The sequence below is a fragment of the Phytophthora cinnamomi genome, assembly GCF_018691715.1.
Source record: "Phytophthora cinnamomi strain GKB4 chromosome Unknown Contig86, whole genome shotgun sequence".
Taxonomy (NCBI): domain Eukaryota; phylum Oomycota; class Peronosporomycetes; order Peronosporales; family Peronosporaceae; genus Phytophthora; species Phytophthora cinnamomi.
The window spans coordinates 244,888-258,515 of NW_027151019.1; the positions used below are offsets into that span (position 1 = coordinate 244,888).

The 13,628-nt window shown below is 51.0% G+C and overlaps 2 protein-coding genes across 2 annotated transcripts; both read right to left on the reverse strand.

The window, feature by feature from the left end:
* Positions 1-885: 885 nt before the first annotated feature.
* Positions 886-2,326, reverse strand: IUM83_19557 (uncharacterized protein; the record flags this gene model as incomplete). Its single annotated transcript, XM_067944609.1, has 5 exons — positions 886-1,620; positions 1,693-1,856; positions 1,915-2,038; positions 2,136-2,160; positions 2,244-2,326. 5 exons carry the CDS (start codon positions 2,324-2,326, stop codon positions 886-888), a joined length of 1,131 nt encoding a protein of 376 aa, XP_067784722.1.
* Positions 2,327-5,825: 3,499 nt separating this feature from the next.
* Positions 5,826-13,230, reverse strand: IUM83_19558 (uncharacterized protein; the record flags this gene model as incomplete). Its single annotated transcript, XM_067944610.1, has 5 exons — positions 5,826-6,560; positions 12,238-12,525; positions 12,598-12,942; positions 13,040-13,064; positions 13,148-13,230. 5 exons carry the CDS (start codon positions 13,228-13,230, stop codon positions 5,826-5,828), a joined length of 1,476 nt encoding a protein of 491 aa, XP_067784736.1.
* Between the last annotated feature and the right edge of the window lie 398 nt (positions 13,231-13,628).

Genomic DNA, 13,628 nt, shown 5'->3' on the forward strand with positions numbered 1-13,628 from the left:
TGTCACTTTTGCATCACACTGTGATCGCATCGCACACTGTAAACCTCCCAGCCGTAGGCAGGCCCACCAAAACTTTTCGCGTGAAAAGGCAACAAGGTCACCGCTCGTATATTTCCCCGACCGTCTTGTGTAACTTGAAATACAAGTATTAACTTCATCTCAACCCTTTTCAACTAATCGATAGTCGTTACATGTGCGACTGCAATCAACCACACGACTGTTTAACACGTGGCTTCTACGTCATACTCACTGCGCCATCGTGCTCACGAATTCATCGGAGTTGCATTTTCACCGCCTGAAAGGGAGTACGCTGATTGCAGCGTCAAACTCGATATGTCGTCTGCAATGACGATGTCAATACAGCTGAGTTTGTACCGATACAAAATTTGAGCGAAATCGGCAATACCTGGAGAGTCTCGTGCTGCGCCCGGCGCGACGTGAGCCATTTCCAGCGAACCGGGCTCCAGAAGCCACCGCTGATTCCATTCCAAGTCGTCGTATCCTGGGCTTGCCGCGAAAAGTTGTTGCTGACCGTGTTTTATCGCAGGCTGCATGTTTATCGGCATGATCATCGCCTCTCGCACCAGGGCTACAAAGGTCTGGAACGAACAATTCAATGCCTCAGACAAGAAACTTACTGTCTCAACTTACTGGGAACTTATTGTCTCCCGGCTTAGAAGCAGTTTCGACATCTCGACTCGTAGCGCAGTGAAACATGCCAGGCTGTACACGACAGACAGCACCATATGCACTAATCCCGGAAGTGAGACGGATTGGTTTCCTTGTAACCCTGCGACTACATCCGCCGCCACCTCTCCAAATACGCCACCAAGCACGTCGTATAAATCCGACACCAGTATCACGAAACGCTCTTGCAGCTGTGGCTTACTGGCCGCATTGTGCAGCTGCTGCACGCAGCCAAAAGGTTCGGGCCTCTTTGTGCACGGCATCAGCATCAAATCCGAGATCGCGCAACGACAAACGTTGGATAAATCGCCACAGAATAAGAAGATGCTGCCCCTTGTCTAGGAAACCACACGTGCGTGCACTTGACCCCACCTGCCACACATAGCGGTCTTGACTACTCGGTCCAGGTAGTACTTGTCGAATCGGATTGGCAGCAGCCTCGTGTTGATGCCGGTAAGAACCGAGGAACCCCCCACTAAATACGCGTTGGCGCATTTCCTCCTGCTTCGGCTGGGTGGAAAAGACCTGGTACTGCGGTTGGTGTGTACTATGCGGCGGCTTGGTCTCGTACAGTTCAGAAGAACCCGAATCAATTTCCATATCGTTCATTGTTGAAGAAATCATATCAGACATATCATCGTCGACAGCATCAAAGGTGCTGCCAGATGCTCCTTCGATCGCTGGTAGATCACATCCGGCATCACTGGCGTTGTTGCCAGACCGCCGGTAGGAAATGAGGGAGAAGCCAGGTGACTCCTGGCGCGCTAGCACCACGGCGTCAATTTCTCCATGCTGCGACCTGGTTCCTGTAACTTGGCAGACGTACACGACCAGGTGGTGGGTCATTTCTCGCTGAGTCCTGGTCACGCTGCTGTCGTAGCTGTAGAGCCACTTGGGGAACCGGTGGTTGTTGAGCACGTACAGCGTTGCGTTCTTGATGACGCAACACACAACAATCTTAATACAAGAGTCCTTCTAAAACTACCAATTGTACAGCAGCCAAACCTGCGTGTTCTGCTTCGCCTCGCCTTCTCTGTCCGCTCGGATCCATGTCGCCGGCTTCGTCTTCCGGTTGCCAGACGGGAGCAGACTCTCAGGCAGCGACACAACCTCCCCAGGACGCAGCTTCCGCTCGTTGGTGTCGTCCTGGACCTCGCGTCCCGGTGCGTCTGCCAGGCTGGAGGGCCAGAGGGGGACGACGCGGGACGGCTCGAATCTCGCGCACACCAGCAGCCTCCCCCTGGGCGGCCGGAGGCGGATCCGACTCGAACGTCACGAGCACGTGGATGGAGGTGCCGCAGTAGCACCGCTGGACGTGCTCCGGACAACAATGTGGGAAGCAGCGCAGAAGCTGGCGATAGGATAGGATAGTCATCGGACGCACATAATTCCTCCTTTTAAGTGTCTAGAGAAGGAAAAGACGAGGGACTAAAGTGCCGGCGACGTACTTTGATGCCGCGCTCCCGGTTGCTCCTTTTAGAGAGGGAGGAACGTGTCAGAATGTCTGCCCTTCGTCCCTAAAAACACGCAGGTGACTCAGGGCGGACGAGTCCTACCTGGCGTAGTAGCGTCGAAAGAGCGGGTGGTCGTCTTCGCTGCAGCTGATGCGCATGAAGCGACACGCCACCACGCGCACCATGGGCTCTGTTTGTTTGTTTGTTAGTTTGTTAGAACTTGGTCTCGTCTTTTGGAGATTGAGGGTTGGGCTCAGTTCCAAGTGGAGTCGCCCGACCACTCCGAGCCGAGATCTCTCGTGACTCGACCCGAGGGACACAGGCGGAATAAAACTGCCGGCCATCTCACTCGACTTCCAAACCGGCGGGCCCAAACCTGCTGGACTGCAGCGCGTGCTCTGCTGGCAGCGAAGTCTCATGTAGAGAGGTTGCATTTTTGTTTCGTCCAGTCCGCTGTACTTTGTAACAACTGGATTATAATGCGATTTGTGTATTAAAATGAGCATTCGAGAAGCACCGAGAGGGTCTAAATATACAGGACACATACCTCCTGCAACCCCTTTGTAGGGACAAACTGTATTTAGACCAAGTAGCGTGTGTCCGCCTTGGCACGTGTTCGGCCCTTTACCGACGCACTGGGACTCGCGCCCACCCTTGTAGTTCGTTCTTCATTCGACGAATTTACCGAGCGATGAAGCAGGGCGGTGACTCTGCCGTTTTACGAACTGACGGGCTCACGATCGACGAGTAAGAAAATCTGCGCGTGTGTCGTGTTAGAACGTTCGAGGGCTTTGTTGGCCGATTGATTGGTGCAGCAGTAGCCACAGCCAGGGTTGCTCGAAAAGCAAGCTGTCTAACAATTCTTGCAACTAAAACACGCGAAATTATTGTTTTCTCGAAGCCCCAATCACGTCTAACCAATGGTGTCGTGCAGGTAGCCGTGCATTTCCACCTAGAACATTTCTACCGCTTCTATCGACGGCAGTAGTATGCTTCACGCCTGAATCCACAACTGTGGCTCGACGTGAGCTTGGCGTGAGCACAGCTTGAGTGTGCACCAGAATGGCATTATATTCCTCATTCCTCGATTTCCACTGTTCAAGCCATACGTACTCTCTCCCGAAACTTTTGTCGCTCTGCCCAACAAGATGGAGAGCCTTACGGCGACTACTTTGACATTTTGGTGCTGATAGACCACGCTAATCGCAAGCTATTGGACGTCCTACTACATGTAATGCCAAGGTAGGGTTCTTCGGCTGGCTGAAAACTTCGGATACCTGCGGCGGTTTGAGAGCTTCGAGAAATTGGGTGAAGCTGGTTGATTTCGGAAACGACAGAAGAGAGGAACGCTGCACGGCCGGCGAGTCTCCCAAATGTACGTCCAGCTCTGTCCATGACCTAAGTAGACTTTTTCCTGGGTTGTATACGGACGTGATCGGGGTTTTTGGTTGTGTGATTCTGCTGACCGATACATCAGGCCAGATCGATAAGCAATGCAAGATACAATGCTGCTTCTTGCAATTAGTCTAATCGCTTTAGTAGTATGCAGCTGCATGCATTGGTGTGTCCTTTCGGGCGACATTCAACGCGAATAGATAATTCGGATCTCCGTACGATTCGATGATGTTGCACTGGGCCGCCACAAGCAACAATCACAACAGCGGTTAATGAGCATTGAAGTATCGTATGACAGCTAGGGGGATAGAGATCTATTCTCGATACCGAACGGATATCACGAGTATGCAATAACAAGGAGAAAAAGTCGCTGGGGTCGAGTATTCCGTTATGTTCTTATGTAACACATGTATCACGTTTTCAAGTAAATATAACATAGTTTCAAGTTTCCAAAGTTTGTTTGGGTTCTGAGTATAAGAAATTGGAGTCGTTTTGGTCAGAGTGACTCCCTCCTTTACTAAAATCCAGAGAACAGCAACCAAAATACCATGAGATGCATCTCCTTACGCTAACTTCATCAACGATCTTACCATCGTTTCATGCCACGGACACGATACCATTTGTGTAACGCCAGCCATCTCGGCAGCCACGCCGCCTTCTGCGTGCAGCCCAACCCGCACCATACAACACACACCGCAGACTGCATCGCAGCAACCCCAGTCACACTGCGTCCTCCCGCTCACACGGAAAGCAAGGATCGCCGCAGGAGGATTACTCCAGCGACCAGCACCACGAGGACAGCCTCGTATCTCCATCGCGTCTGCCTCGTGGCTGCTTCTCAGCCAAACCTAGACGCAGTCTTTGTCGTGCTCAACAATACAAAGTGCACTACTTGCGCCTTTGGGTGGCGAATCTGGTCGTTTCAGTTGGAGTAGCAGGAAGACAAACCTTAGCATGCAATCTCCACAACGTGCTACACACGAGCAACTTCTCATCTGCGAGCTTCATCACGTTCTTGACTTGAACTAACCACAAGGCAATGCATCTCATTCACCACAAACGAAACATTTGACGTTTCTGCACTAAATGCAGCACCAGCAGCTCCATCAAACGATATCGCTCGAAATCATCTACCAGATTGCTGGGTTGCGTTTACTCAGACGCAACGATTCGAACCGACACTCACGCGTCAGACACCAATCCCGCCGACTGTGTACATGTACTTATTAACATTTGTGAAACACTTCACTTGCTTCAATCCATTCGAAAACGCAGATTACTGCACTTTACCCACTATTTTGCGCTTCGTCCTTACATAACAAGCTGTTGTACTTCTCTGACGACGGACTCCCATCGATAGAACAAATAGCTGTCTCGCATTACAGTGCGACGCCATTGCACCACCTTCAGGCTGTCACTTTTGCATCACACTGTGATCGCATCGCACACTGTAAACCTCCCAGCCGTAGGCAGGCCCACCAAAACTTTTCGCGTGAAATGGCAACAAGCCCACCGCTCGTACATTTTCCCGACCGTCTTATGTAACTTGGAATACAAGTATTAACTTCATCTCAACCCTTTTCAACTAATCGATAGTCGTTACATGTGCGACTGCAATCAACCACACGACTGTTTAACACGTGGCTTCTACGTCATACTCACTGCGCCATCGTGCTCACGAATTCATCGGAGTTGCATTTTCACCGCCTGAAAGGGAGTACGCTGATTGCAGCGTCAAACTCGATATGTCGTCTGCAATGACGATGTCAATACAGCTGAGTTTGTACCGATACAAAATTTGAGCGAAATCGGCAATACCTGGAGAGTCTTGTGCTGCGCCCGGCGCGACGTGAGCCATTTCCAGCGAACCGGGCTCCAGGAGCCACCGCTGATTACATTCCAAGTCGTCGTATCCTGGGGTCTTGCCGCGAACGGTTGTTGCTGACCGTATTTTATCGCAGGCTGCATGTTTATCGACATGATCATCGCCTCTCGCACAAGGTCCGGAACGAACAATTCAATGCCTCAGACAAGAAACTCATTGTCTCAACTTACTGGGAACTTATTGTCTCCCGGTTTAGAAGCAGTTTCGACATCTTGACTCGTAGCGCAGTGAAACATGCCAGCCTGTACACGACAGACAGCACCTCATCCACTAATCCCAGAAGTGAGACGGATTGGTTTCCTTGTGACCCTGCGACGACATCCGCCGCCACCTCTCCAAATACGCCACCAAGCACGTCGTATAAATCCGACACCAGTATCACGAAACGCTCTTGCAGCTGTGGCTTACTGGCCGCATTGTGCAGCTGCTGCACGCAGCCAAAAGGTTCGGGCCTCTTTGTGCACGGCATCAGCATCAAATCCGAGATCGCGCAACGACAAACGTTGGATAAATCGCCACAGAATAAGAAGATGCTGCCCCTTGTCTAGGAAACCACACGTGCGTGCACTTGACCCCACCTGCCACACATAGCGGTCTTGACTACTCGGTCCAGGTAGTACTTGCCGAATCGGATTGGCAGCAGCCTCGTGTTGATGCCGGTAAGAACCGAGGAACCCCCCACTAAATACGCGTTGGCGCATTTCCTCCTGCTTCGGCTGGGTGGAAAAGACCTGGTACTGCGGTTGGTGTGTACTATGCGGCGGCTTGGTCTCGTACAGTTCAGAAGAACCCGAATCAATTTCCATATCGTTCATTGTTGAAGAAATCATATCAGACATATCATCGTCGACAGCATCAAAGGTGCTGCCAGATGCTCCTTCGATCGCTGGTAGATCACATCCGGCATCACTGGCGTTGTTGCCAGACCGCCGGTAGGAAATGAGGGAGAAGCCAGGTGACTCCTGGCGCGCTAGCACCACGGCGTCAATTTCTCCATGCTGCGACCTGGTTCCTGTAACTTGGCAGACGTACACGACCAGGTGGTGGGTCATTTCTCGCTGAGTCCTGGTCACGCTGCTGTCGTAGCTGTAGAGCCACTTGGGGAACCGGTGGTTGTTGAGCACGTACAGCGTTGCGTTCTTGATGACGCAACACACAAAAATCTTAATACAAGAGTCCTTCTAAAACTGATACCATGCTTGTTATCACTCGGCACCATCAACGCAGTTTTGCCAGTGAGCACAGTTACCACAGCACTATCTGTCATCGTTGACTCCACAGGCTTGATTTACCGTGACACAGCGACTTCTTCTCCTGAAACACACCTACAGTGTAAGCTTGTCACCAACTCACACTCGCCAGTAACAGTCCAACGAAATTGCAACCAAACCGCGGCAACTCGCTCTTCGGAGATTCAATGATCACACTTGTCGACGCGCACCAGCAGTACGAGCTTGTTGACACTCATCCAAGCCTGTTAGTCGACACTCGCCAACAGCTTTTGTAGGACCACTTGCCCACGGTTATGGCATTCCGTCGCACAGTCCGTTCAAGGACACAATAGCCACCAGGGCACTCGCTAGATGGCAATCGTCACCAGCTTTGAAAGCCACCCCAGCCCATCCTCGGCATAGTCCTTCGTGGACCGATCCGACAGAGCACTCGCTACATGACACTCACCACCAGCCTCGACGTACTCGGTCCGATTGAAATGTGCAGATCACCTCGCCCAATGATCGTTGTCCCTATGAACACCATGGAAAATGTTCACAATAAAATTACCTTGCCGTGACGCTCGCCGTTACCTGGAACGACCTCTGGACTTTCAGCAATCCAACTCCACATGATATAATCTTCCATCACATTCGCATGCGCTTCACCACAGCACTTGCTCGTACGCCGCTCGCTAGTATCGAGATCGTGGTAATCATAGTACATTAGCAGTTTGATATCGAGTCGTATTAAGACTGAGAAGAGTTCAACGCGCCGTTGGTAGCCTTAAAAATGACATAAATTCGCAAATTTGCTTTCAAAATTCTTGAAACGCTAGTCGCCGTCGATCAGATGCCCCTATCAGATCACGCAGTGAAGACATATTCTTCCGTATGCCAGGCTCTGACTCAGCAGGTTGTTAGCGAGCCAACAAACCAACAAATGTCCTCGGCAGTACGTCCTCACACACCAGCTTTAAATGTGGCCTCATCTGCTATCACACCACGCACTGGAATTCTTTAAAGCTCCGATGAATAGTAGGCATTGAAGAGAAAAATCTTCGTACAAGCCACATCCCCTCTTTTCTCAATCAGCAGCGTTGCTCCATCATATCTCTTTTTTGATTTCTAGGTTCACACCACGTACACGTATGCTCTTCCGATTCGAATCGGCCAAACAAATTTATTGCAGCAGTCGGGTTAGTATTGCACAGTAGTCACTCGGTTGCCAACAATCGGCCTACTTTGTTCAGTGTAAGATCTGAGTGACGGCTGCCACGCGTACTTCTGCACGATTCGCCGGAGTTGAGCTGCATTGGAGCAGAAACACACGCCCGGAACATCGATTGGATCCATGCACGCAAAATTCCCATCAACTCGACGATCTTCCTCTACATTCACTGTAGATAGATCACTTGCATATTGTCCTTGTCAGTCGATTAAGGTAAAACAGATAATGAAGCATTAAACCGAAGGCTTATCGTGCACACTTGGTCTTCAGTCTTCGGTTTCGACACTTCCTACGGCGCCCGATGTCACATGCAGGTTGCACAAATATCACGACTTCCCAACACACTTTCACGTGCATTTGGTGCCATTTACTTCAGCGGAGCGAAGACTTCATAGCAGGCTCCGCATTTCCTACTAGACTCGGAGCCAATTTTGCATGCACTCTTCGTCACTGCATAGCAATTGATTCCATCGAGAGACTTTACATTCCCGGCGAGCTTCATTTCCGCCGCACCAACTCTTTTACGCTAGGCGAGACATCACACAGTCGATTTCCTGTTTGCTAGCTTTTGTGTGCAGCAAAAGAGTGGGTTTTCCTGTGTGGCAGAAGGTTTCACATCAATTACCGCATGGAAGTTAGCTACCTGGCAGATCACAACCCCGATGGTACTATCCAACATCCAGCTTCTTACCTGGCTGACCTGGTCCAAAGGTACGGGCGATTCAACCACCGGGCTGATCACACTCCGATGGAAGCAGCCGAGCGGCTCCAGAGACCAACCATCACGAGTACTCAGCCATATTCCACGGCAGAGTCAACTCGATCTGCGAAGCCTCATTCTTCCTTTTACTGGAAAGCCAACAACAATTATGAGCCCACCTCACGGCATCCCCGAGGGGCTCACACCGTTTACAACGGCGTGTGCGTCGGATACGTCTGCTAACGTGCAATAGATTAAGTTTTCCCCAACTTCACGCGTAAATTCTGATGCCCCTCATGGAAAAGAAAGTTGTTTTAAGTCCATGTACACTTGACATCGCCCGGAAAATCGTGGAAGTCACTCTTCTACTGCACTCGCAGTTTTACATGGTGATAAGCTTATTCGATATGGTGATTTCTGGCTTCGGTCGCATTCGGCTACGCTCACTACGCCACGAAGACGTGGAGTGTGATCCTATTGTCAACGACAGTTCACCGCTGCTACTCGAGGTCCGTGGAAGCGACACCTCCCGGTTTTGCTCTTCACCATTCGCTCCATCCTATCACACTCGAGCCAGCTCGCCGTGAATGTCCACCATACTCGCCGCAGGCGTTGCTGGAATTACTGCTGGATTTATGTCGCTGATTTATTTGCGATGCGTTTCTTTTCTCAACAAAACGCTTACTTTATCTCGCAGTTTGCGGTACACCCCACAGTACCTTGGTCTGCGTGAATCTGCGATTCACATCTGTATCAGCACGCGTTCCGCAAAAGATCGACGCGATAGTATTGGTTTCAGTGGGATCCACGCCTTACCACACCAACTACCCGCATCAAAGTTGTACTAATGCCGTGCTTGCACGGGGAAACTCTGGATTTTGTAGGAAATCTTTCGTCGAATACTTAGAAGTACTTATACGTCGAAAAGGAAAAAAACACGGTATGTTGTGTAACGTAGCCCATCCTGCCTACCAGTACTCAAAGGCAGATGCTAAAGTCACCGTGTCAAGCCGCGATACAAGTGTACACAATTGTAGACTTTTTCCTGGGTAGTTTACGGATATGATCGGGGGTTTTGGTCATGTGATCTTGACGTAGGCCAGATCGATAAGCAATGCAAGATGTAATGTCGCTTCTTGCAACTAGCCTAACAGTTATCATGCTGTTCATTACTATGCACTGCATACATTGGTGTCTCCTTTCGGACAACATTCACGCGAATAGATTCGCAAGTTACCGATGATGTTGCACTGGGCCGCCACAAGCAACATCCACCTTGTTCGCATCAGTCGTACAGCAGTTATTAAGGATTGAAGTATCGTATGCCAGCTAGGAAGACAGAGGGATATCACGCGTATGCAATCCCAAGGAGACAAGCCTCGATATTGGGCTCGAGAATTCAGTTAAACTCTGGATCTGAAATCCAGAGAACAGCAACCAAAATACCATGAGATGCATCTCCTTACGCTAACTTCATCAACGATCTTACCATCGTCTCATGCCACGGACACGATACCATTTGTGTAACGCCAGACATCTCGGCAGCCACGCCGCCTTCTGCGTGCAGCCCAACCCGCACCATACAACACACACCGCAGACTGCATCGCAGCAACCCCAGTCACACTGCGTCCTCCCGCTCACACGGAAAGCAAGGACCGCCGCAGGAGGATTGCTCCAGCGACCAGCACCACGAGGACAGCCTCGTAGCTCCATCGCGTATCTGCCTCGTGATCTCTTCTCAACTGAACCAAGACGCAATCTTTGTCGTGCTCAACAATACAAAGTGCACTACTTGCGCCTTTGGGTGGCGAATCTGGTCGTTGTAGGCATCCTGTCTATCATGTCTTGGAGTAGCAGGAAAACAAACCTTAGCATGCAATCTACACAACGTGCTACACACGAGCAACTTCTCATCTGCGAGCTTCATCACGTTCTTGACTTGAACTAACCACAAGGCAATGCATCTCATTCACCACAAACGAAACATTTGACATCTCTGCACTAAATGCAGCACCAGCAGCTCCATCAAACAATATCGCTCGAAATCGTTTACCAGATTGCTGGGTTGCGTTTACCCAGACGCATCGATTCGAACCGACACTCACGCGTCAGACACCAATCCCGCCGAATGTGTACATGTACTTATTAACATTTGTGAAACACTTCACTTGCTTCAATCCATTCGAAAACGCAGATTACTGCACTTTACCCACTATTTTGCGCTTCGTCCTTACATAACAAGCTGTTGTACTTCTCTGACGACGGACTCCCATCGATAGAACAAATATCTGTCTCGCATTACAGTGCGACGCCATTGCACCACCTTCAGGCTGTCACTTTTGCATCACACTGTGATCGCATCGCACACTGTAAACCTCCCAGCCGTAGGCAGGCCCACCAAAACTTTTCGCGTGAAATGGCAACAAGCCCACCGCTCGTACATTTTCCCGACCGTCTTATGTAACTTGGAATACAAGTATTAACTTCATCTCAACCCTTTTCAACTAATCGATAGTCGTTACATGTGCGACTGCAATCAACCACACGACTGTTTAACACGTGGCTTCTACGTCATACTCACTGCGCCATCGTGCTCACGAATTCATCGGAGTTGCATTTTCACCGCCTGAAAGGGAGTACGCTGATTGCACCGTCAAACTCGACATGTCGTCTGCAATGACGATGTCAATACAGCTGAGTTTGTACCGATACAAAATTTGAGCGAAATCGGCAATACCTGGAGAGTCTCGTGCTGCGCCCGGCGCGACGTGAGCCATTTACAGCGAACCGGGCTCCAGAAGCCACCGCTGATTCCATTCCAAGTCGTCGTATCCTGGGGTCTTGCCGCGAAAGGTTGTTGCTGACCGTATTTTATCGCAGGCTGCATGTTTATCGGCATGACCATCGCCTCTCGCACCAGGGCTACAAAGGTCTGGAACGAACAATTCAATGCCTTAGACAGGAAACTTACTGTCTCAACTTACTGGGAACTTATTGTCTCCCGGCTTAGAAGCAGTTTCGACATCTTGACTCGTAGCGCAGTGAAACATGCCAGCCTGTACACGACAGACAGCACCTCATCCACTAATCCCGGAAGTGAGACGGATTGGTTTGCTAGTAACCCTGCGACTACATCCGCCGCCACCTCTCCAAACACGCCACCAAGCACGTCGTATAAATCCGACACCAGTATCACGAAACGCTCTTGCAGCTGTGGCTTACTGGCCGCATTGTGCAGCTGCTGCACGCAGCCAAAAGGTTCGGGCCTCTTTGTGCACGGCATCAGCATCAAATCCGAGATCGCGCAACGACAAACGTTGGATAAAAACAAAAATCGCCACAGAATAAGAAGATGCTGCCCCTTGACTAGGAAACCACACGTGCGTGCACTTGACCCCACCTGCCACAAATAGCGGTCTTGACTACTCGGTCCAGGTAGTACTTGTCGAATCGGATGGGCAGCAGCCTCGTGTTGATGCCGGTAAGAACCGAGGAAAGTCCCACTGAACACGCGTTGGCGTATTTCCTCCTGCTTCGGCTGGGTGGAAAAGACTTGGTAATGCGGTTGGTGTGTACTATGCGGCGGCTTGGTCTCGTACAGTTCAGGAGAACCCGAATCAATTTCCATATCGTGCATTGTTGAAGAAATCATATCAGACATATCATCGTCGACAGCATCAAAGGTGCTGCCAGATGCTCCTTCGATCGCTGGTAGATCACATCCGGCATCACTGGCGTTGTTGCCAGACCGCCGGTAGGAAATGAGGGAGAAGCCAGGTGACTCCTGGCGCGCTAGCACCACGGCGTCAATTTCTCCATGCTGCGACCTGGTTCCTGTAACTTGGCAGACGTACACGACCAGGTGGTGGGTCATTTCTCGCTGAGTCCTGGTCACGCTGCTGTCGTAGCTGTAGCGCCACTTGGGGAACCGGTGGTTGTTGAGCACGTACAGCGTTGCGTTCTTGATGACGCAACACACAAAAATCTTAATACAAGAGTCCTTCTAAAACTACCAATTGTACAGCAGCCAAACCTGCGTGTTCTGCTTCGCCTCGCCTTCTCTGTCCGCTCGGATCCATGTCGCCGGCTTCGTCTTCCGGTTGCCAGACGGGAGCAGACTCTCAGGCAGCGACACAACCTCCCCAGGACGCAGCTTCCGCTCGTTGGTGTCGTCCTGGACCTCGCGTCCCGGTGCGTCTGCCAGGCTGGAGGGCCAGAGGGGGACGACGCGGGACGGCTCGAATCTCGCGCACACCAGCAGCCTCCCCTGGGCGGCCGGAGGCGGATCCGACTCGAACGTCACGAGCACGTGGATGGAGGTGCCGCAGTAGCACCGCTGGACGTGCTCCGGACAACAATGTGGGAAGCAGCGCAGAAGCTGGCGATAGGATAGGATAGTCATCGGACGCACATAATTCCTCCTTTTAAGTGTCTAGAGAAGGAAAAGACGAGGGACTAAAGTGCCGGCGACGTACTTTGATGCCGCGCTCCCGGTTGCTCCTTTTAGAGAGGGAGGAACGTGTCAGAATGTCTGCCCTTCGTCCCTAAAAACACGCAGGTGACTCAGGGCGGACGAGTCCTACCTGGCGTAGTAGCGTCGAAAGAGCGGGTGGTCGTCTTCGCTGCAGCTGATGCGCATGAAGCGACACGCCACCACGCGCACCATGGGCTCTGTTTGTTTGTTTGTTAGTTTGTTAGAACTTGGTCTCGTCTTTTGGAGATTGAGGGTTGGGCTCAGTTCCAAGTGGAGTCGCCCGACCACTCCGAGCCGAGATCTCTCGTGACTCGACCCGAGGGACACAGGCGGAATAAAACTGCCGGCCATCTCACTCGACTTCCAAACCGCCGGGCCCAAACCTGCTGGACTGCAGCGCGTGCTCTGCTGGCAGCGAAGTCTCATGTAGAGAGGTTGCATTTTTGTTTCGTCCAGTCCGCTGTACTTTGTAACAACTGGATTATAATGCGATTTGTGTATTAAAATGAGCATTCGAGAAGCACCGAGAGGGTCTAAATATACAGGACACATACCTCCTGCAACCCCTTTGTAGGGACAAACTGTATTTA